The following is a 25,958-nucleotide window of genomic DNA, read 5'->3' as shown; positions in this document are numbered from 1 at the left end:
TCTGTCACAGGCTGTAGTATCCATTACGAACTTCAAATACCAAATTTGAAAGAATTTCGGTGAATAATGCCGCTAAAATCATCAAAATAACGAATATAGGGAGGAGGTACCGTTATGTGGGGGCTAGATGAAAACGTGGACCTACATGCTATATGAAAACCTGGACCCCATTTACGAACTTAACCTGCCTACTGGCAAAATAGATATATGTGCAAATTGGTCAAGAGATATTAAATGAAGTGTATATATGTCGCAATTATGGTCCGATCTTCACGAAATTTAAAATGGAGGTGGGGCTATGGTCAGAATAGAACCCTATTTCTTTTGGTGATGATCGCATAATATTTAGGGGTTGAAATGGACCAAAAACTGAAAAAAATCCTGATTTTGCACTTGCTCTACAGGTCGCAATTATAGACCAATCGACGCGGAATTTCGCATGTAGCTAGGGTTTAGGGCTGGCAAGAAGCCTACCTATTTGGGTGGTCATCGGATAATATTTAGCGGGTAAAATAGACAATATCTTTTTTGTTGAAAAAATTCAAAATTTTTCATTAAACCGCGAATATTTTAAATCCCGGCGAAATCACAAAGCCATGACAAGGTTACTTCTGATCTTTATATTGATGTTAACATCCAAAATATGTGCGATATATATGTTTACCAAAGAAGATATGCTTGAAAAATCTCTTATATGTCGAGAACGGCTGAACTGATTTCGACAGTTCTCATTAATTCAGAATGACCTCTTGGCAGGAAACATAAAACGTCGAAAAAAAATCGCATAAAAATATCTCTCTAAAGATGAAAATATTGATTTTGTAAAATTTTCTCATATTTTTTTAATTTTGTCATATTTTTGGCATATTTTCATTTTGATTTGAACATTTGGTAATATTTCTACAGCTAACAAAACTAAGTAGTTAGAATATCAGGATATCATATACAGATCGCATTTATGGCCCGATCCTTACGAAATTTTGCATGGAGATAAGATGAGGGTCAGAATAAAAACCTATTCTTTTTGAAGATGATCGCCATATATTTAGGGGTTGAAATGGACCAAAAAACTGCAAAATTGTCAGCAGGTCGTAATTATGGGGGTTACCGGACATTGCAAAAGCCAAGCAGTTCTGGATGGCCATCCAAAAATATTCAATGTGTGAAGGAGTTTGCCAACTTTTGTAGACAAAATACGAAAATGTCCATTCCAGTGACTTTTTGGAGAATTCACAAATACAGGAAAGACGCACTTCTGACTATTTCGTTAAGGCGGATTTCGTTGAAGAATATAGTCAAATGTCTGTATCTGATATAGATGCGTTTCAGTCAAAAACCAATAATAAATGTTAATCTTTTGCCACTTCTGAGAGATTATAGGTCTTTGGGAAATATTGGTTCCAGATCTAGGAAGACCATTTAAGTGCAACATCTACCAATAAATTGGAAATGAGCAAATTAGTTTAAGTTGCTATTATTCGAAAATTAAAGAACGAAACCTGATGGTTTTCTTTTATTATTTGTCACAATATCTTGTGGAATTCTTTCGAGTATCTTGCCTATGTAAACTGTATCGTTTATTATAGTGTTGTAGGGTATTCAACGGACGGACATACATAGCTATATCGACTCAGCTCGGCGAGATAGGAAGATCCATATATACTTTCCTATGTGGGAAATCAATATTTCGTGGTGTTTCATAATTTTTGGGCCAATCAAACTTATAATACCCCCAACACATAGTGTTGTAGGGTATAATAATTTTTCAAAAGCAATATAGTTGGAGAAAATGAACAGTCAATGAAAATGAGCAATGTGCTTGGTTTGATTTTACTAACTTCTTGTTTCCCGATTTTTATGGAACAAATCCGACACGTGCTAGTGTTTTATGCTACGAACAGCGTCATTAAAAGAAGGCGATATACATTCAAATTTTACATTTACAAATTTTATATAAAAAAAAAAAAAAAAAATATATATATATATATATATATATATATATATATATATATATATATATATATATATATATATATATATATATATATATATATATATATATATATATATATATATATATATATATAGATTTATGGAAAATCATAAATTTCATATTCATCTCAGGTTTCTGGCAATGAGAGATATATTTAGATATAGCAAGTCGTAAAGAATCTTTGACTCGTTTCACAACTTATTGCAGATAAAAGTATTGAAAATTGTGACCCTATTGTGAATGAGGTACCAGAAGGAGTTCACAGATTCGCAACAGATATTGCATTAGCAAAAATGTTTGTATGTGTGAAATCTGAATAGGGTTGAATGCTTACTTCGCTTTATTTGAGCGTTTTGTTTTACAAAACCTTGAACCCATTTTTTATACCCTCAGCCATATGGCTACAGAGGGTATATATCATTTGATACGGTCAAAACGTGCCTAGTCGAAATAACGGTTTTAGACCCTAGGTCTTTTTAGACCAAATCCGTTTCAGAACATTTGGAGTCGATCTAGCGATGTCCGTCCGTCCGTCTGGCTGGCTGGTGCGCACGATAATTCTCGAAGGGTGTATCCGATTTGGTCCAAACATGGTACGTCGGAATATTTTTTGTCAAACTTAATAATAATAATAATCCGATTTTGCTCCAAATTTGCAAATCCTAATACTTGCGTCAGTGCTCGGTAATATCGGTCCACTCCAAAGTTCGAAATTTTCAAAAAGTACATTTTTTGCACAGAAAGAGAAATGATAATCCGATTTTGCTCCAGCAAATCCTAATATTTGCGTCAGTGTTAGGTCAGGTGTGAAAATGGACAATATCGGTCCTCTCCGTCAAGTACGTCCGCCACAAATGGTCAAAACTTTAATAAATTACCACTCTCATAAAATGTGATGTAAGAGTCAGATTGTCTTCAAATTTCACACATCCCAATATTTATGTTAACCCAAGGCCTGGTGTTAAGATGGAATATATCGGTCCACTCTTTCTGGTACCACCCCCACAAAAGGTCGGAATTTTCAAAAATATATGTTTTGCACAAAAAGAGAAACGATAATCCGATTTTGCTCCAGCAAATCCTAATATCTGCGTCAGTGCTTGGCCAGGTTCAAAAATGGATAATATCGGTCCACTCCATCAAGTGCTTTCCCCACAAATGGTCAACATCTTGAATAATTATAACTCTTATAAAATGTGATGTAAGAATCCGATTGTCTTCAAATTTCACACATCCCAATATTTATATTAACCCAAGGTCCGGTGTTAAGATGGAATACATCGGTCCACTCATTCTGGTATCTCCCCAAAAAAAGGTCGAAATTTTCAAAAAAAAAAAAAAAAAAACAAAGAAATCTTTTCTGCACATAAAGGGAAACAATAATCCGATTTTGCTCCAACCTTGTAAATCCTAATATTTGCCTCAGTTCTCGGTCAGGTGCAAAAATGGATAATATCGGTCCAATCCATCAAGTGCTTCCCCCAAAAATGGTCAACATTTTGAAGAATTATAACTCTTATAAAAAGTGTTGTAAGAATCCGATTTCACACATCTTAATATTTTTGTAAATACAAAATTTGATGTTAAGATGGAATATATCGGTCCACTCCTTCTCGTACCTCCCCCACAAAAACTCGAAATTTGAATATCCATTAAGCTCATAAAACGCGAAATAAACATTCGCTTCCATTTACATTTGGGACATCTGAATATTTCCATCAACACAGGATCTGTTATAAAAGCGGTAGAGATCGGACCATTCCTTCTGGTACCTCCCCCACAAAGGATCAATTTTTTTAATAACCAACACGTTTATAAAATCCGAATAAGCATCAGGTTCTCTTCGTATTTCACACATCCCATTATTTCCACTATCAAAAGGTCTGTTGTGAAGATGGGATTTATCGGTCCACTCCTCCTTCCCCACAAAGGCTCAAAATTTTGAATATTCATGAAGCACATAAAAATCGAAATTAACATTCGATTCTATTTAGGAGGTACATCTTAATATTTCCATCAACACAAATCTGTTATAACAAGTAACAAAGTATCGGTCGGTTTTGCCGACAGATGTATAACCTCAGCCAATGTTCGATTATTTAAAAATATTTTGACTTCTGTTATGAATTTTCAAGCAAAATCTTCAAAATCTTGAACCCTATGTGGAACAGGTAGCAAAAGAAATGGTCCGATCTCTACAATCTTTATAACAGATCTTGTGCTGAAATATTGAGATTTACCATGTCTGGAATGGAATCGCATGTAGTTTTTATGAGCTTCATGGGTATTCAAAATTTTGAGTGTTTGTGGGGGAGGTATCAGAAGGAGTGGACCGATATATTCCATCTTAACACCAGACATTGGGTTAATATAAATATTGGGATATGTGAAATTTGAAGACAATCGGACTCTTACGTCACAGTGGTAATTATTTAAAATGATGACAATTTGTGGGGAAGGCACTTGATGGAGAGGACCGATATTGTCCATTTTCACACCTGACCTAACACTGACGCAAATATTAGGATTTGCTGGAACCAAATCGGTGTATCCTTGCAAAAAATGTACTTTTTAAAAATTTCGGCGGACGGACATCGCTATATCGACTCCAAATGTTCTGAAACGGATTTTATCTAAAGAGACCTAGGGTCTAAAACCGTTATTTCGACTAGGCACATTTTAACCTATTAAATGATATATACCCTCTGTAGCCATATGGCTGAGGGTATAAAGTTGGTAAAGATCGGACCATTTCTTTTCCTACCTGCCACATAGGGTTCAAGGTTTTGTAAAACAAAACGCTCAAATAAAGCGAAATAAGCATTCAACCCTCTTCAGATTTCACACATACAAACATTTTTGCTAATCTGTTTTGAAGATGATATATATCTCTGAACCCCTTCTGGTACCTCATTCACAATAGGGTCACAATTTTCAATACTTTTATCTGTCATAACTAGTAAAACAAGTCATTGCCAGAAACCTAAGATGAATATGAAATTTATATTTTTAAAAGAAAGTTGTGTTAGTTACTACGCTTATAACATGAGAACCGCTGGACTGATTTTAACGATTCATACAAATTCGGAATTGTCTTCTGGCCGAAAAGGATTAAATCCAAAAAAATCGCGTAAAAATGTGATATATTAACATTTTCATTTTGACTTTTGAAATGTACAATAGTAATGTTTTATTTTGCATGATTTTTTTCCATTTTGACTTACTTTTTTCTAATGTACTCTCAAATCGGGAAAAAATCCAAAAAAATGTCAATGGAATCGAATTATAAAATAATAATACATTCTATTGACAAACTTTGTAAGGACCTTTAAACATTTGCTGTAAAAATCAGCGAACAAGTTGAAGATTTTTTCAATTTGTTATTCTTTTTTTGTCAATTTTTTCTATTTGTATTATCATATTGAATTCAGTGGATTTTTGTGAACAAAATAAAGAATAATTTTTCACCCAAAAAAAATGAAATAAGTGCGAAATAGGATGTTAACTGGCATCTACCTTTCAATTCCAGGGCCTACATCGTGGTTCAGCTGGAAGATGCGAACACATTTAAACAAACAAAAATGACCGAAAAAGCCTAATGGGGCTCATTTCAAAGCGTGAACCTACTTCTTTCATGTGACAATAATCCGTCCAATTAGAGCTCAAAATGCCAAATTCATTGCAAGGTTGCACCCTTTATAGTAGAGCGAATGGCACTTTTAGTAAGAAAGGGATTTCTATCCGATTCAACCCGATTTCATATTTATATAACCGTCGTATAATTTAAGCTATTTTTGGGGTCTTGGTCACTTATTTCATTTCTTAGCCCTAATTTGTTAGTTTGTTTCTAAGAGGGTAGACAACCTCTTCGCATAAAATTTGAAATTTTCAGAGTAGATCCCATTTTGGTCTTGATTTGGCTAAAAAATCAATTGATTTGGCTAAAAATTTGTGTTTATGCTATCCTGGGGTAGGGAACCATCATATAGATAATTGCCACATAGGAATTTATTTAAGTAAAGTCCCCACATTGGAGTATGCCCAAGTCCACTTTCACATCTAATGTGTGGTCAGAAAAGAAAATTTTGTATTCTATTGAATTTGTAACCCCCAAGAGAATATTGGTTGGGAACGTAGATTTGGGATGTACATCTATATGAAATAAATTGTGAAAACATGAACAGATTACAAATATAAGAAAGTAGCACGGGACCGAATATTTGCTGATTCGTCATTGAATAATACTATGATGAAAAATATGGACTTTATAGCGCCTCCAACTTACGATTTAAATGGCAAATAAAATTAATTCCCATCTTATGGTAATAGGTGTAAAATAGTAATTATAGTTGACTATTCTGAAATCATTCTGCCCTCAATTATGAGGTGGATAAAACTACTTTTACTTATTTAAATCACGCGAATTTTTTTCAGTTTTTTTTTCTCATTTGACTGAAAAATTTTGCTACGATTTTTACCAAACTAAAAATTAATTTGATCCTTTACATGGGGATAAGATTGATATATACTTTTTAATAGATTTGTACAGCACATCCACACATTTGAAGCTCACGGTTTAAATATTGAAGCCCACGGCTTAAATATGGGTATAGTAAAATACACTTTTAATCGACCAGTACGTGAACTCTTATGTCAGTCATATCTGTGAATAATTATGCTTTGACAAATATGCATAATAGACAAAAACTACGGGCCGGCAACGCGGACCGAGCCAGCTAGTTGGATATAAATGTTCGATTTTCTTGTAATATTGCCCATAAAAATATTTTTATCTGTATTGGATGAAGCATTAAATTAGAATACTTCGATCGACTATAGAAGTATTGTTAACGTGTGCATGAGATACACGTTAACATTTTCTAAAAATTATCATATTTCTCATATAAAGTGAAGGAAGTTACCAATATAGTCCAAACCTGGCACGTCGCAATATTTTTATCATATTTATTTAGTTCCGATACGAAATGGCGAATATTGGCCCAGTTCTTCGGAACTTCGGAACGGAAGGTTTTAAACATTTGAATAATCATAAAAGAAGTCAAAATATTTTTAAGTAATGGTGCATTGGCTGAGGGTATACATCTGTCGGCAAAACCGACAGATACTTTTTAACTGGATATTCTGGATCAGCGTAAAATGCTGTCTTCCGGTCAGTCCGTCCGTCTGTATGTGACATTATTCACCGGAATTGTTTCAAATTTCGTATTCAAAGTTCGTAATGGGTACTTAGCTATTTGACTTGTTTAGTATGTTAATAATAAGCTCCGAAAAGGGTTAGAAAAAATATTAAGGCTCCTACAATAATGGTTGCGTATGTGCACAATATTCAATGGCAGATTGTGGCGAGAAGGTGGGTAGTTTTGCACGAAACGCTACCATTTTGGTAATGTATGAAGCTTAATACTTTCCAATTACGAAATGCGAGGCAAAAATAATGAATTTGGATTGTGTCAATAATTAGCGTTTGTAGGGGAAAACGCCTGTCTAAAAAACTGAATTTACATTAACCCTTTCAGTGTCAATGAAAATTTTTGTCGAGATAAAAATCTGAAATTCCGTACTAATTTACTAAAATGTGCTCAGAAATTCGAAAACGAAACTAATAGAATATAACTGCAATATTTTTAAATAGCGAACGTGTCTGTTATTAAAAAATATCAAAACTAATGGTTCGTAAGAAAAACAAAAAATGGCAAAGAGAGAGAGAGTACTTTTAAATGTCAAATATATTTGACAAAAACACTGAAAGGGTTAAGCCCAAACGCTTAGACTGTAATGTGGGTTCTATCTTGGTATTTAGAGCTAAATTACAAGAATGTCAACCTTATAAGCGCTATTTGTTTCGATTGACGCAGAACGAATGCAGTGGAATGCACTTCTCCTCAGAAGAAGGAATATGAAATTGACCTTTGTTAAGTCCCAAATTTATAAATTTTGTCGGAAAAAAGTGACGATTGTAAAAGTGACATAGAACTATTTTTTCCTTTACAGTATACCAACTTGTCGTTTATGGGTTAATGAATACCATAAACTCGCCAGCCAGCCCATGTGGCACGTCACCGATAAAACGAAAACTGCAAATAGATAGCTATATCGTTATTAAACATCTCCTTGTGGTTGTTGTTTTATTGATAACGCGTGACACCTAATAGCGTATGGCACGTTGTTTTTTCCATGGCCTGATAAATTTTTGTATTATATTTTTATCACGGCGAAAGACTCAGTTGATAAACCGAATATGGTAAACTTCTTCATCTCTACACGGAGAAAAAAATTGCCTCTCTAACATATGTCTCCAAACATATTTTGCAGCAAACATATATATATGTATGCTACAGTCTCAAACATATAATATGTTTGGGTACTACAAGTTAATATATGCTTAGATGCAAGTGTATGTATATGCTTGAATTCATAGTATTTTCTTGTTGCAAAATGGATGCAAATCCCTTTATTGTTGTTTTTATAAAAAAACGTAATGTTTACCATGGGGTAAGGCAGGGAATACCTAAGTTTCGGAAAAAGCCACCAATCCTCATTAGTTCCCTTGTTTTTTGTCTGGGATATTCTCCCCAGAAGTTATTTTAAAAATAACTTCAATGACAAAAAAACTTTTTTTACCCAAGTGACGTGATTGTAAGCTCAATAAAAGAGGAACCAAATAATTAAATAAAACTAAAATTCTTTTAGAAAATCTTACAATCTTTACACTTATAAACATTTTCATCATTCTCCACGCAACAGCATCAAAAAATAACAAAACACAAGAGTTTAACCGCGCAGCAAAAACAAAGTTTTCACCCCCTTGTCATCGCTTTTGCGTCTTCTGCTGCACAATACAAACAGCCCTTTGTTATAAAATGTGTGAGAGAGCTATTGTTACGCACTGTATCACAAAGATTTTCTCTCACCCGTTAAAAAATATGTTCTAACATAAAAAATATGTTTAAACTCAAACAATTAAATTTTAAATATGTTACAAAATGTTGCAAACACATATATACTTCGACCCAAGCATAATATGCTTGCATCCAAATATATATTTGTTTGCAAGTTGCCCCAAATATATACATACTTGGATCCAAACATATTTCGAACGTGTATTTTTCTGCCTTTTCTGCTTCGTTCGATTCCTATTCGAAAGAAATCCAGCTTGGGTTCCAGTCACTGGGTGTTTCTGCCTTCTATTCGAATGATGACTAGAATTCACAACTCAAAGCTGGATTTCATTAAAATGGAATGGATTTCAGTAAAAATATATAATCAAAATCGAATGCCAAATTCAGTCACTTGATCTTGAGTTGTCGAGTGGTGCAAAACCCGCACCAGGAAATTTTTAACAACGTCCTATTAATATTTATTGAGTGATATTATATTTATAAGGTAAGAAAACACTCCCACTTACTTATTGGGCTTTGGTTTATGGTATATATCTAAATGTATATTTCTCAATCCATTGCATATCAGAAATAGAAGCAGAGTTTCTATGACATTTAGTTTAAATTGGTAAATTAGAAAAATGTCCGAAATCGTAATCATGTTCTTTACTTTTTCTGAAAATTTAGCAAAATAGTAACATGTTTGACATTTTAACACTAGTTTTCTACAACTTTCTGACACTAATCAGCCCTCTCAAAGCGAATGTAATATAGGGTAAGTGCGCCTAAGTTCGGCATGTCCCAGTAGTCGGCAGTTTTGAAATTTAAACATAAATAACTAAGAATAGAATTTACCAAATAATGAAATAATTGCGAAAAAACGTCAACAGTGTTCTCTGCTCTCTTTCTGTAAAAAAACAATGAGCTCCGATCATTTATTCCGAGAGAATAACGGTAAAATTAGTGGTGGCGTCAACTTAATAATCGATTTAAGTAAATTAAATTTAATACTTTTGGAATCAGAAATATTTTATAATAGTAAATAAGAGTCTAAAGATCATTTTATAACTTAAAAACATACAAATCAAGCATTTTTCTGTTATATTATTTAATGCCGACATTAGGAACAGAAAAAAAGCGATTTTCTAGTGGTCGGCAGGGGCTGCCGATTACTAGAAAAATATAATTTTTGACCAATTTCACCAAAACTTGAGAAAAGTATTAACAAATAATCCAAAAACTACTCAAATAAAAAAATAGTTTTGAGTCGGCAGTTGCTTTTATTAGTGCTTTTTGACCAACTTTTCTAAATTAAGTAGGTTTTTTAAATGAACTATTTGACGTCTAAGATAGCACTGGCATTTTTGAAAAAAAATGTTGGCTATCTAAAGGAAAAAGATCGATTCACAAATTCCAAATGTAAGAAAGGTACATTTTATTTTTTTATTTAATCTCGTTTTTATTTTAATTGAAAATTCATACGTTACTGAAGGTAACCATACTATTCTTGATTTTCTACCTTTGAGTTAGAATGATAATGAAATAAAACACTATTTAAAAACGAAATTAAGTTATTAAATTCTGGATTACACTGTGAATTTTGTTTTATACTATTTGAATTAAAAAAAATATACAAAATATTTTTTTTTACTGAAGTACCATATGCCGACTACTGACAAATAGACATGCCGAGCATTGGAAAATGGTGCCGACTACTGGTAAAAAACTACTATTTTAGTAAAATTGCAAACTTTGCCAATTTAATAAAAACAAATTCAATTTTTGTTTATTATATCGAAAACTAAATATAATTTGAAATCTGAACAACTTTATTTTCTGCAATTGAAAGATTTCACTCAGAATGTTGAAAGATTGAAAAATCGAAAATCCTAAAAGTGCCGACTACTGGTACACTTACCCTATGTCTTTTTAACTAATTTTATCATTAAAAAGTTCGGGAACACAACAAGTAGTTTTGTTGGTAGTAGTTCTGACATTCGTATGATGCTTTTCTTACCACTTTCTGAAACATATCCTGCCCTGCCTTCATAATATCATGCGTACACCCGCACGCTTTGGTAGAAGATTAAAGTTAAATAACTTCATTATCCTTTGTGTCTGCTCAATAATAACATATGCTACTCTATTAAGTATATGCATACTTAAATTCTCACAAAGTGTAAAAGCCTTCTTGTTTTCTTTATTTTGCCTGAATGTACTTACTTCTCCTGTTGTTGCCACCGCTATTGAGGTAGGTTTGCAGAGATGTTTTAAAGATGAGCCTGGCCTAAAACGTTTTCCAATTATCAACTGAGGTTTAGCTTCATTTGCCTTAAACTGGACGAAAAGAAAAATAATGTACTCTAAACATAGATAAGTTGTTGTCATGACGTCCTAAAAATAATATCTTACTTTGAAAGCTTGATGCATAGCCACATCAGTGATCCAATAATTTCCATGTGTGTCTATAGTCATTCCGTGGGGCATGTAAAAGAGGTCTTCACCCCATCCTGAAATAATATCACCAGTTTTCGGGTCCAGAATATATATAGTTTTCTGCTTAATTGGACCATATTCAATCATATGGTAGATGTGACTATCATTAAATGAGCTTAAAGTAGGACAGAAACATATATAAGTATTAATCTTGATAATGACATCGGGGACTTACTTGGCATTCCAATACCTATCGGCACGATGAAAAATTACAGGTTTTCCTTGGGTATCAATTGAAACAGCTGTTACTTGACCGAGTTTGTGATTGGTTTTGGGCCAGTTTTCAACAAGCACTGGAGTTGGAACTGGAGTGGGTACAACCGTTCCAATAGATTTTTCTCCACTCTGCATTCCGAAATCGTCTTCTTTGTACTGTCTTTGCGCATCCATTATCTACAAAACCATATATATATCTTCTTATTAATATCTATCGTATGCATACCTCATCCACAGTTTGTCGCTTAAGAAGTGCTCTAACATCAACGAAGAATTGGTCACTCAATGTCATGTGCCTTTCAGGGATTTCCATATGGAGATTGGACACATGTTTTGCCTCTCTAATGGTTACCATCACCACACTTATTACCAAAAGTTCGAAAATAACCATTTCAGAAATTAATTTCGGCGTAGCAAATTCTATAAGTTAATATATTTGCAAAAAAAGGGAGAAAAGCTGTGATTTTCTCGAGCAAATGTAAATAAATCTAAAACGTTTCAGTTCAACGTTTTTGTCTTTGTGGCAGTATACTCCTGCACTGGCCAAGTTAATATCTGTTTTCCAGCGTTAGTTAATAGAATAGAACCACGCATGCGCTGGTCTCAATAAATGTTGGTATACTTAAAACAATGTACTTGTCAAAATTGTACCCTGAGATAACATACGTACATATTGCATTGTTATTCCTATTAGTTTTCGTACTATATGTACATTCAGTTGAATGACGTAAAAATAAAAATTGTAAAAAATTTGCATTCAAGAATTTTTATTTTATAATCCAAATTTCAAAAATGTTGATTGTGGGCGTATAACTGGTAATTAGAAGTGATTGCATTTTGTTGGAAGTTATTAGAAAAAAATTATTATAGCCAAACTTATTTTTCTTCCAATTGTAAGGCATATGGCAGACAAATAGAATTTTTGGTTTCCGAGAGCTTTTTTCTATAGGCAAATTTTGGTTCACCTAACTTCAAGTCGTTCATTCACAAAATTTGAGCAAAGTAAATCATTGTGTTTGAAAATTTATATTTCACACAAAAGGTATGGTCCATTTCATCCGCTGTGCTGTGTCGATCTCAATGGGTGCGCTTCTTCCACGCAAAATTAGGAGCAAATTGACCTGAAAGACTACAAAATCGGAAAAATCTCTTGTTGATCCATTGCAAGTCCTATAGGTATTTATTCTGACCCTAACCCTGACTCAACGCCCAATTTCGTGAGGTTTGCGTCATAATTGTGACGTGTAGCGTGAGTACAAATAAAAATTGACAGACGGACACACATACCTAAATCGACGGAGATATAGGTAGATACATATGTAAAATCGTGGGTCTAGAACTAATATTTCGAGGTTTGTGGTATAACCTAACGTTTTTCGGATTAGATTGATATTTCCGCCCCCTCCATTTACACTTTTATTTGAAATGGAAAATCCAAAATCCAAATCTCAATCTCCATTGCAATTATGGGGATTATGACCTTTTTTCGGTGAAAATCCCCATAATCCAAATAATAAAGTGTGACCGTTTGCTGTGTGGACTACGTACAAAAATAATTAATTTCAGAAATGTTTGATTCGCGTTAGCCGGTGCCAAAAATATCCAGAGGGAAAGTCTTTGGACATACCCATACCCTTGAGATCTTATCCTCTAAGGGTGTCCTGCACCAGCTACCGTGAATCAAAGATTACTAAAATTAATTATTTTTGTAAGTAGTCCACACAGCAAACGGTCATACTCCCCTTGGGGGTCGTGTCTGTGTTGGAAGCGGACACTATCCGCACATTATTATGGGGATTATGACCAAAAACAAACCGGGAATTATCCCCACAATTACAATGGGGCTTAAGTCCGGGCACCGACACGCCACGTCTAAAACCAACGGAACGTCACAGACGAAAAAAGTAAATGAACTGAAATAAAAACTTGATTGTCTGGGTAGCAATTGCTTGTCTGCCTTAAACAAAAGTTCTGTGAACAGGCTATTAAATTGTCAATGAAATTGAAATAAAATTAAAAACAAAGAAACTCCTTTTACTAAACGAAGCTTAAATTGAAGCATGGTAATATAGAAATATTTGTTGAAAGTGGGGTTTTTTGTTCGTCTTAGTTTACATTATTATGCATTTTCATGAGACATTTGTTTATACTTTACACCTACAAATTTCATATGATTGTTGTTTCAAATTGTTGTGCAACAATATTATACCATGCCTCCACCATTGGGTAAAGAAAACATTTTTATATAAAAGTATCTAGATTCAAACGTGCTCTACTTTGAACTACAAATACCAGTAAAACCGTTTGAATAATGCTGTTAAGAAAAACCATAAAGTGGGTCAGATTGTTATATGGGGGTAATACCAAAACGGGAACCTCTATAGACAAATGTATACTTCAAGGATTGTCATCTACCAAATCTTCTTAAATACCAAATTTGAAACTATTTCGTAGGTAAATGTGACCAAGATTATGAAAATACCGAGTAATGTTGGGTATCGTGCCCCATAGGAAACGTGGACCTAAATATTTTATGCTTTTGCATCGGAGCTAGAACCCATTATGCCTACAAATACCAATTTTTAGACAAATCCGTGGAAAAATGTGTCAAAAATCATCAAAATTCTGGACAACGTTAAATAGAATAGAATTTTATTCGGATCGAATGTTTAAATTTTCAACAAAAAAAAAGTACGAAGTCCTGGACCTGCATAGACAATTTTCTGTCACAGACTGTATTTCGCATTACGAACTCTAAATACGTAATTTGGAACCATTCCGGTGAATAATGACGCTAAAATCATCAAAATACCGAATATAGGGAGGTACCGTTATATGGGGGCTGTACGAAGACGTAGACCTGTACAGACAATTTTCTGCCTTAGGCTGTAGTATCCATTTCGAACTTTGAATGCTAAATTTGAAACAATTCCGGTGAATAATGTCGCTAAAATCATCAAAATGAATATCGGTACAGACAGACTTAGAATTTTACGCTGATCAAGAATATATACACTTTGTTGGGTCTGACATTAGTATTTCGAGGAGTTTAAATAATGCTGTTAAGAAAAACCATAAAGTGGGTCAGATTGTTATATGGGGGTAATACCAAAACGGGAACCTCTATAGACAAATGTATACTTCAAGGATTGTCATCTACCAAATCTTCTTAAATACCAAATTTGAAACTATTTCGTAGGTAAATGTGACCAAGATTATGAAAATACCGAGTAATGTTGGGTATCGTGCCCCATAGGAAACGTGGACCTAAATATTTTATGCTTTTGCATCGGAGCTAGAACCCATTATGCCTACAAATACCAATTTTTAGACAAATCCGTGGAAAAATGTGTCAAAAATCATCAAAATTCTGGACAACGTTAAATAGAATAGAATTTTATTCGGATCGAATGTTTAAATTTTCAACAAAAAAAAAGTACGAAGTCCTGGACCTGCATAGACAATTTTCTGTCACAGACTGTATTTCGCATTACGAACTCTAAATACGTAATTTGGAACCATTCCGGTGAATAATGACGCTAAAATCATCAAAATACCGAATATAGGGAGGTACCGTTATATGGGGGCTGTACGAAGACGTAGACCTGTACAGACAATTTTCTGCCTTAGGCTGTAGTATCCATTTCGAACTCAAAATGAATATCGGGACAGACAGACTTAGAATTTTACGCTGATCAAGAATATATACACTTTGTTGGGTCTGACATGAGTATTTCGAGGAGTTAGAAACGGAATGACAAAGTTAATATACCCTCCATAGTATGGTGGAGGGTATAATAAAACGAAAGACGCTTTAACAAAAAACAAAACAAAAAAAAATTAAGTGAGGCCCGCAATGGTAACAATTCATTACATGAAGATTGGAATTGGGAAATGGAATTGACACAGGCAACTGAATTAAAATCTGGTATTTTGTTGGTAGAAAAACAATATTACATATTGGACTGGTGTTGCGGTGACGGTATTTTATATTAAATGTATACTAATCTGGTTCTGATTATATTTGTAGGGATGGATTGCAGTCAGAAATCGTGTACCTTAGCTTAGGAAAGTCTGAAAGGGCAGCGAAACATACATATGTACCGTGTGCATGTCAGTACCGCAAGGCGGATAGATGTAAATTTGGACGACTGCATCTTCCGGAATGTTGTTGGACAATACTACCCTGGAACTGTGGAGCAACGGATATGTTCAGCTACTCATTAAATCAGTTAACCTATTTCCTGCTAGAACATTACAACGTTGGGGGTAACATCGATTTTTCAAAAAATACAATTAAAACAAAAGCTATTGTAACGCCCTTTAAAAATTTGGAAAAATCGAAAAAAGTAGTCGTTTCTTCTTCGGACATCACTGCCAGTACTGAAATATCTTCTGAAGGTCCAGGTAAAAGTAAATGAAAAAAAATCAAACGAATGGAAAAATAACGAACTCCGCAACCGCTAATACCAAGACTTCTAAAGGCGTTGACAAAGAAGGAACAAGTCACAAAAATGTACAAATGCACAATACATTCCCAAAATATCTAAAAAGAATTTCCCCGAAGGGTAAATGAATTAGTTGAATATTTAAATAAGATTTATGGCAAAAAGAAAGACCACAATTTTATTTCCCAAAAGAAATAATTGTATTTTTGTTATGATGCTACTGTATTTTAAGATATTGCTGGCGATTCATTAGATATTTACACCCTACATCACTCCGTGGATCATGATTTTGTCATTGTGCATATGTTTGTAAAATTTGAAAATCAAATTATTTTTAGATATAGCTCCCATATATATCTTCATCCGATTTGAGGTTTATTGTGCACAAAATGTCTAATATTAGCCCAAATGGGATGAACGTTGACACGCATGGTCGAATCAAATCATTTCCATTTTACAAGTTTGGTAATCTCCACAAGGTAAGGACAATCGAATAGTGGCGACTTAAATATGTAAATTGTTGGGGTCAATAACATGGACCTGTTCATAGGGATGGACAACGGAGGGCTCATATATCTGGCTTCGTATTGACCTGGAAAATGAAAAGAACAAACAGAGAAATGGAAATCCCTGCTATATATATATATATATATATATATATATATATATATATATATATATATATATATATATATATATATATATATACCGCTGACATGATTTTAACGATTTAGACAAATTCGGAATTGTTTCTTGGCGGAAAAGGATGAAATCAAAAAAAATCGCATAAAATGTTAAATTTGAGCATTTTTATTTTGACTTTTGAAATGTACAATAGTAGTGTTTTATTTTGCATGATTTTTTTTCCATTTTGACTTACTATTTTCAAATGTAAATTTGTAGTGTTTTTTTTTTTTTGACTTTTATTATGATGTAAATTCCTTTTGTGGAGTATAAAGTGACAAGGGGAAAAAATTGTTTTATATAGATTTTATGTATTTATTGGGTAAATGGAACTATACGAATAATATCATTTTAGAAGATAATATGCTATTAACCGAGAAATATCTATATTTCCTTAGTACCGAAAAATGTGGTGGAACATAAAAGATAATTACTTTTTTAAAATCGCTAAAAAATCACGAAAAACAATCTCATTGCAAAAATTCTAAAATCGCAAGGACCTTTAAACATTTGCTCTAATCAGCGAAAAAATTGAAGATTTTTCAATTTCTTCTTCCTTTTTTCTCAATTTATAACTCAAGAACCGGTTGACAGATTTAACAATTAATACAATTTCGGAATGGTATCTTGGCAAAAAATAGCTTGAAAATATAAAATAAGAATGGAAAAAATGTTTTTGGGCATCTAGCTTTCGAACACATTTAAACAAAGCAATATGACAGACAAACCGTTATGGGTCTCATTTCCAAACGAGGACTTACTTCTTTCATCTGACAATAATCCGTTCAATAAGGACTCAAAATGCACAATTCTTTGGTACTGCTATCAGTGATTTAATAAGAAAAGGAGGATCCAGAAATTCGTCCTAAATTTTCAAGACACCTTAAATCACCTTTGCAGGTTATGATATGGGGCGTAACCCCGGTATAAGGGTACAACCCGATTTCGTGGATATTTTACATTTTAACCATATTTTTCATACTAAATTCGGCGAATGTCGCTAATTAAGGAGAAACCATCATTGCAAAAAATGATCAGATTTTGGTATAACCATTATATGTTTTAAGCTATTTTCACTTGGCCACTTTTTCCTTTTTTTTGCCCTCTTCGCATAAAATTTTCACTTTTCGCGCCACATTCTTCAATTGATTTGCCTAAAAAATTATTTAGGCTACCCTGGGATAGAGAACCATCTTACAGACAATTATCCACATAGGCATTTATTTATGTAAAGTCCTATCTCTGTACCCCGAAGGCCTCTTTCCCAACCAATGTGTGGTCAGAAAAGAACATTTTGTATTCTAATAAATTTGTAATTCCCAAGCGAATATTGGTTGGGAGCGTTGATTTGAGATGTACGCCTATATGAAATAAACTCCGAAATGTCAAACTGGGACTCATTTTGTCTATTATGAATATTAGTCAAAGCATAATTATTCACAGATATGACTGATATAAGAGTTCACATACTGGTCGATTAAAAGTGTTTTAAAATACCTGCACCCATATTTAAGCCGTGGGCTTCAAATGTGTGAATGTGCTATACAAATCTATTAAAAGTATATACCAAGCTTATCCCCATGTAAGGGATCAAATCAATTTTTAGTATGGTAAAAATCGTAGCAAAATTTTCTAGTCAAATGAGCAGTAATTTGGAATTTATTGTATTTTGTACACCTCATACTTGAGAGCTGAATGATTTAAAAATAGCCAAAGTTAATTACTTTTTTAAACCCATTAACACCTTAGATTGTGCATTAGAGTCCTCATAAGGCCCCTTAACCATGTCGGTCTGTTTGTCAGCCAAAAGGTGGACTTGGGGGGGTACTATTACATAGAGAAAATTCTAAAATTTCCAGATATGTTGAAATTTTTGTATAAGATTTTCACCCCACAAATACACATTTATAGCCAAATCCCTTGATATGTGGTAAAATAAAAAGGTATCTTTATATGGGCACTACTCCGAAACATCGACCTACATTAAAAAATTTTTTCTACCCCTTATAATCCAAGATGACAAATAGAGGTCAAATCAAAAATATAGCAGAACAACATAGCATGTCAAACTGAAATAAAAAATCGTGTGATTTAAATAAGTAAAAATAGTTTTGTCCACCTCATAATTGAGGGCAGAATGATTTCAGAATAGTCAACTATAATTACTATTTTACACCCATTACCATAAGATGGGAATTAATTTTATTTGCCATTTGTAAGTTGGAGACGCTATAAAGTCCATATTTTTCATCATAGTATAATTCAATGACGAATCAGCAAATATTCGGTCCCATGCTTCTCCCTTGTATTTGTAATTTGTTCATGTTTCCACAATTTATTTCATATAGAGTACATCCCAAATCTACGTTTCCAACCAATATTCTCTTGGGGGTTACAAATTCAATAGAATACAAAATGTTCTTTTCTAACCACACATTAGATGTGAAAGTGGACTTAGGGATATTCCAATGTGGGGACTTTACTTAAATAAATTCCTATGTGGCAATTATCTGTATGATGGTTCCCTACCCAGGATAGCATAAATAAAATTTTTAGCCAAATCAATTGATGAATGTGGTCAAGACCAATATGGGCCCAACTCTGAAAATTTCAAATTTTATGCGAAGAGGTTCTCTACCCCTTTAGAAACAAAGATGCCAAATAAGGGCCAAAAAATGAATAAAGTGACCAAGACCCCAAAAATTGCATAAATCATACGATGGTTATATAAATATGAAATCGGGTATCGGTACCCTTATCCGTGAGTTATGATCGATATCATGACCTGCAAAAGCGATTTAAGGTATCTTGAATGCTTGGGAGGAATTTCTGGAAGGATAGAAATCCTTTTCTTACTAAAAGTCCAATTCGCTCTACTATTTTGCACCCTTAGTATTTTACTGATTGTACTCCCAAAGAATTTTGCATTTTGAGCTCTCATTGGGCGGATGATTGTCACATGAAAAAAGTAGGTCCACGCTTTGAAATGAGCCCCATTAGGCTTTTTCGGTCATTTTTGTTTGTTTAAATGTCTTCGCATCTTGCAGCTGAACCACGATGTAGGCCCTGGAGCTGAAAGGTAGATGTCAGTTAACATCCTATTTCGCACTTATTTCATTTTTTTTTTGGTGAAAAATTGTATATAATAAAAAATTATTCTTTATTTGGTTCACAAAAAATCCACTGAATTCAATATGATAATACAAATTGAAAAAAATTGACAAAAGAAGAATAACAAATTGAAAGAATCTTCAACTTTTTTTTTCGATTTTTTACCGATTTGAGAATTTTTGCAATGAGATCTCTTTTTCGTGATTTTTTAGCGATTTTGAAAAAGTAATTATCTTTTAACTTTGGTGTGATCGCGTTAAATTATTTCGTTTCCCTTATTATTCGCCATTCGTTATTCCGTTTCGCCACCACATAATTCGGTACTACACTTCCATGTAACCCGCCATCAATTTCAGTTCTCAAGAAATCAAGTCAATTAAATAAATTGAAAACACTACAAATGTACATTAGAAAAAAGTAAGTCAAAATGGAAAAAAAATATGCAAAATAAAACATTACTATTGTACATTTCAAAAGTCAAAATGAAAATGTTAGTATATCACATTTTTACGCGATTTTTTTGGATATTAACCTTTTCGGACAGGAGACAATTCCGAATTTGTATGAATCGTTAAAATCAGTCCAGCGGTTCTTAAGTCATAAGCGTAGTAACTAACACATTTTTCTCTTATATATATATACTAGCTGGCCCGGCCCGCGTTGCCGGCCCGTAGTTTTTTCATATTTGTCAAAGCATAATTATTCACAGATATGTATTTTGTACACCTCATAATTGAGGGCTGAATGAGTTAAAAATAGCCAAACCCATTCGTACCTCAGATTATGCATTAGAGTCCTCATAAGTCCCCCTAACCATGTCCGTCTGTTTGTCCGCCAAAAGGTGGACTTGAGGGGGTACTGTTACATGGAGAAAAATCTAAAATTTGTAGTTATGATGAAATTTGTGTGTAAAATTTTTATCATCCGCCCCCCAAATACACAAATCATTTGAAAAATGGTAAAATCAGGAGGTACCTTTATATGGGCACTACTCCGAAAGATCGACATACATTGAAAACTTTCTTCTACCCCTTATAATCCCAGATGAAAAATAGAGGCCAAATCAAAAATATAACAGAAAAACAAAGCATGTCAAACAGAAACAAATTCACATGATTTAAATAAGTAAAAATAGTTCTATCCATCTCATAATTGAGGGTAGAATAATTTCAGAATAGTCAAATATAATTACTATTTACACCCATTACCGTAAGTTGGGAATTAATTTTATTTGTCATTTAAACTGTAATTAGGAAACCCCATAAAGTCCATATTTTTCACCATAGTATAATTCAATGACGATTCAACAAATATTCGGTCTCGTGCTAATTTCTTATATTTGTAATTTTTGCATGTTATCACAATTTATTTCATATAGATTTACATCCCAAATCTACATACGATGGATATACATACATACATATATATATATATATATATATATATATATATATATATATATATATATATATATATATATATATATATATATATATATATATATATATATATATATATATATATATATATATATATATATATATATATATATATATATATATATATATATATATATATATATATAGATATGTATATCCATCGTATGTAGATTTGGGATGTAAATCTATATGAAATAAAAACATGCAAAAATTACAAATATAAGAAAGTAGCACGAGACCGAATATTAGTTGAATCGTCATTGAATTATACTATGGTGAAAAATATGGACTTTATGGGGTTTCCTAATTACAGTTTAAATGACAAATAAAATTAATTAATATATATATATATATATATATATATATATATATATATATATATATATATATATATATACATATATATATGTATATGTATATATATATATATATATATATATATATATATATATATATATATATATATATATATATATATATATATATATATATGTATATGATTTAAACTATTTTTGGAGTCTTCGCCACTTTTTTCTATTTTTGGCCCTTATTTGGCATCTTTGCTTCGAAGGGGGTAGAGAGCTGATATATATATATATATATATATATATATATATATATATATATATATATATATATATATATATATATATATATATATATATCTATATATATATATATATATATATATATATATATATATATATATATATATATATATATACATGACTTATACATACATCACTGCTATAAGAGTTCACATACTGGTCGATTAAAAGTGTTTTAAAATACCTGTACCCATATTTAAGCCGTGGGCTTCAAATGTGTGGATGTGCTATACAAATCTATTAAAAGTATATATCAATCGTATCCCCATGTAAGGGAACAAATTAATTTTTAGTATGGTAAAAATCGTAGCAAAATTTTCCAGTCAAATGAGCAGTGATTTGGAATTTACTGTATTTTGTACACCTCGTAATTGAGGGCTGAATGATTTAAGAATAGCCACAGTTTATTACTTTTTTAAACCCATTAACAGCTTAGATTGTGCATTAGAGTCCTCATAAGTCCCCTTAACTATGTCGGTCTGTTTGTCCGCCAAAAGGTGGACTTGACGGGGTACTATTACATGGAGAATATTCTAAAATGTTTAGATTTGTGTAAGATTTTCACCCCCCAAATACACATTTTTAGCCAAATCCTTTGAAATATGATAAAATCAGGAGATACCTTTATATGGGCACTGCTCCGAAACATCGACCTACATTTAAAACTGTCTTCCACCCCTTATAATCCAAGATGACAAATAGAGGCCAAATCAAAAATTTAGCAGAACAACAAAGCATGTCAAACTGAAAAAATTAGCGTGATTCAAACAAGTAAAAATAGTTTTATCCATTTCAGAATAGTCAAATATAATTACTATTTTACACCCATTACCGTAAGATGGGAATTAATTTTATTTGCCATATAAATTGTAAGTTGGAGACCCCATAAGGTCCATAGTTTTCATCATAGTATGATTCAATGACGATTCAACAAATATTCGGTCCCGTGCTACTTTCTTATATTTGTAATTTGTTTGTGTTTTCACAATTTATTTCATATAGATGTATATCCCAAATCTACGTTCCCAACCAATATTCTCTTGGGGGTTACAAATTCAATAGAATACAAAATTGTCTTTTCTGACCACACATTAGATGTTAAAGTGGACTTGGGGATACTCCAATATGGGCAATTATCTGGCAATTATCTGTATGATGGTTCCCTACCCCAGGGAAGCATAAACACAATTTTTATTCTGTTAAAATTTTAAAAATACCAAATATAGCTGTTATATTGAGGTGTATACGACGTGGGCTTACAAAGTCATTGTTTGTCATAAGCAATTACCGTATTCAAATTCGAAACTTGAAATAAACGGTGAATAATGTAGCTAAAATCATCAAAATATCGTATATAGGGAGGTACCGTTATATCGGAGCTGTGCGAAGACCTGGACCAACATAGACAATTTTCTGTCACAGGCTGTAGCATCCATTACGAACTTCAAATACCATATATCAGCCAATTTCGGTGGGTATTGTACCTAAAATCGTCCAAATAGCGAATATAGGGATGTACTGATATATGGGGCCTATACGAAGACCTGGACCAGCATAGACAATTTTCTGTCTTAGGGTGTAGTATCCAATTCGAACTTCAAATACCAAATTTGAAACAATTCCGGTGAATAATGTCGCAAAAATCATGAAAATACCGAATATAGGGGGGTACCGTCATATGGGGGCTATACGAATACGTAGACCTGCACAGACAATTTTCTGTCTTAGGGTGTAGTATCCAATTCGAACTTCAAATACCAAATTTGAAACAATACCGGTGAATAATGTCGCTAAAATCATCAAAATACCGAATATCGGGAGGTACCATTATGTGGAGGCTATACGAAGACGTGGACATGCACAGACAATTTTCTGTCTTAGGGTGTAGTATCTCTTTCGAACTTTAAATGCCAAATTTGAAACAATTCCGGTGAATAATGTCGCTAAAATCATCAAAATACCGAATATCGGGAGGTACCGTTATATGGGGGCTATATGAAAACGTGGACCTACATGGCCCATTTACGAGCTTAACCTGCCTACTGAAAAAATAAACATGTATGCAAAATTTTAGCCATCTATCTCAATTCATTCGAAAGATAGCGTGATTACAACAGACGGACGGACAGACAGACAGACAGACGGACATCGCTAAATCTAAACTTAGAATTTTACGCTGATCAAGAATATATATACTTTGTTGGGTCTGGCATAAGTATTTCGAGCAGTTACAAACGGAATGACAAAAGAAGAATAACACATTGAAAACAATCTTCAACTTGTTCTCTGATTTTTTACAGCAAGTGTTTAAAGATCCTTACAAAGTTTGTCAATAGAATGTACTTTTATTTTAAAATTCGATTCCATTGAAATTTTTTTTCGATATTTTCTCGATTTGGTATTAAAATTCGAATTCAAAAATAAAATATAAAAAAACACTACAAATGTACATTAAAAAAAGTAAGTCAAAATGGAAAGAAAAATCATGCAAAATAAAACATTACTATTGTACATTTCAAAAGTAAACATGAAAATGTTAATATATTACATTTTTACGCGATTTTTTGTTTGGATATTATCCTTTTCGGACAGGAGGCGATTCCGATTGTATGAATCGTTAAAATCAGTCCAGCGTATATATATATATATATATATATATATATATATATATATATATATATATATATATATATATATATATATATATGTATGTATGTATATAGTACTCATAAAAGTGCACAAATTTTATTTTAAATATTGACTCGACTAAATAGAAATAAATGCCTATGGAAGGAGGGCAGAATAATTTCTGAATTATCAAAGTTAATTATGATTTTATCCCCAATACCATAGCACCACAAATTGTTCATTAGAGTCCCTAGAAAAACGTGGCCGAGACTAGGTGAAATCAGGCAAAAATTCATATGAAGGTTATACAAAACGTGACCCCATACTCATAATTTTTTGAAAAGACATTTTCCCCAATCTATAACTCAAATGAACACAGCGTAGACCGACATGACCCATATTTGATATGGTTATACATTTAAAGCGGTCCGAATCAGCTAGTAATATATAACTATGAAATTGCTAGGAACCTTTTGAGATTTATATAGAAAAACGCAAGAAAATATTACATAGAATTAATGAAATAATGCCTGTGCCCATCGTGCCTAAAAAGAGTCTGGAAATCTTCCACAAAGGTATTCTCGTTTCGAATAATGCCTTGGTATAATTGCATGAGTACGAAAAAATACTACGTTAAATATATACTTACGTGGTGCCTCAATCGAGACGTTCTATCATTTCTTCCGGAAATCTGCAAGAGTTCAAGTATCGAATAAGGAAATACATATTAGACAAATAATTGAACTTCGTTGTTTTTACCAATGAATATATTTGTCCTTCTTTTCAGCACCCAACACAGAATTACTTTCTGGCACACGTAATGTAGACGTTGATACCACCGAATGGATATGTGGGGAAAATACATTCCTGTTTAATAAAAGTTTCAGCGTCACATCACAATTTCCACTACCAAAGAAAAGAAACGGATATAGATGATTCTGGTACTCTTCAAGAAGACGCATTGGAATGCATTTCTGGCTAAATGCTACGAAAATTAAATATAAAAGAATGCGAAAATCCGAAATGTTCGTTTATATGGGTTGACCAAGTTACAAAAGGTTCACTGATAAAAACCTACCGAGGTTTTCCTCTTAAGGATGAAAAAAGCTTGAAATTATTTTTCTTGCAATGGATGACATTGCTATATCTCATTCATCAAAAATTCGGGAGACTCTTTTTTCAGATAGCAGCGATGTCGATTTACCATCTAAAGGGGAAGAGCTGTTTTTATATGTCGTATAATGTTTAGAGTTCGACATTTAAATAAACGACCGTGGTAGAAGAGTACAGGTAGACGCATCGACAAAGCTGCTGGGACAATGAACTGTCAAACCAATTTTGGAATTTAAAATTTTAAATGAAAATTATTCAAATTTGTAAACACTGTTGAAAAATGCATATTATAATATTCTTCGATTGACGTCGTACGTATAAAA

General features: G+C 32.8%; 2 protein-coding genes across 2 annotated transcripts in view; one reads left to right on the top strand and one right to left on the bottom strand.

Annotated features, from left to right (window-relative positions):
- LOC101897772 (peptidyl-alpha-hydroxyglycine alpha-amidating lyase 2) overlaps positions 1–12,181 on the bottom strand; it is a 31,229-nt gene extending 19,048 nt beyond the window's left edge. The window contains exons 1-4 of the mRNA XM_005189308.4: positions 11,831–12,181; positions 11,564–11,781; positions 11,305–11,503; positions 11,116–11,229 (exon numbers count right to left, since the gene is read on the bottom strand). Coding sequence (XP_005189365.1) covers positions 11,116–11,229; positions 11,305–11,503; positions 11,564–11,781; positions 11,831–11,995 — 696 coding nt within the window. The 5' untranslated portion in view covers positions 11,996–12,181. The remainder of the gene's footprint in view (positions 1–11,115; positions 11,230–11,304; positions 11,504–11,563; positions 11,782–11,830) is intronic.
- The window catches only part of LOC101898043 (uncharacterized), a 232,260-nt gene extending 206,782 nt beyond the window's left edge, over positions 1–25,478 (top strand). The window contains exon 8 of the mRNA XM_059126914.1: positions 25,310–25,478. Coding sequence (XP_058982897.1) covers positions 25,310–25,348 — 39 coding nt within the window. The 3' untranslated portion in view covers positions 25,349–25,478. The remainder of the gene's footprint in view (positions 1–25,309) is intronic.
- Positions 25,479–25,958: the final 480 nt, after the last annotated feature.

Source organism: Musca domestica, unplaced genomic scaffold, assembly GCF_030504385.1.
Source record: "Musca domestica strain aabys unplaced genomic scaffold, Musca_domestica.polishedcontigs.V.1.1 10, whole genome shotgun sequence".
In the NCBI taxonomy this organism is placed as follows: Eukaryota; Metazoa; Arthropoda; class Insecta; order Diptera; family Muscidae; genus Musca; species Musca domestica.
This window is presented reverse-complemented; position numbering and strand designations above follow the sequence as displayed.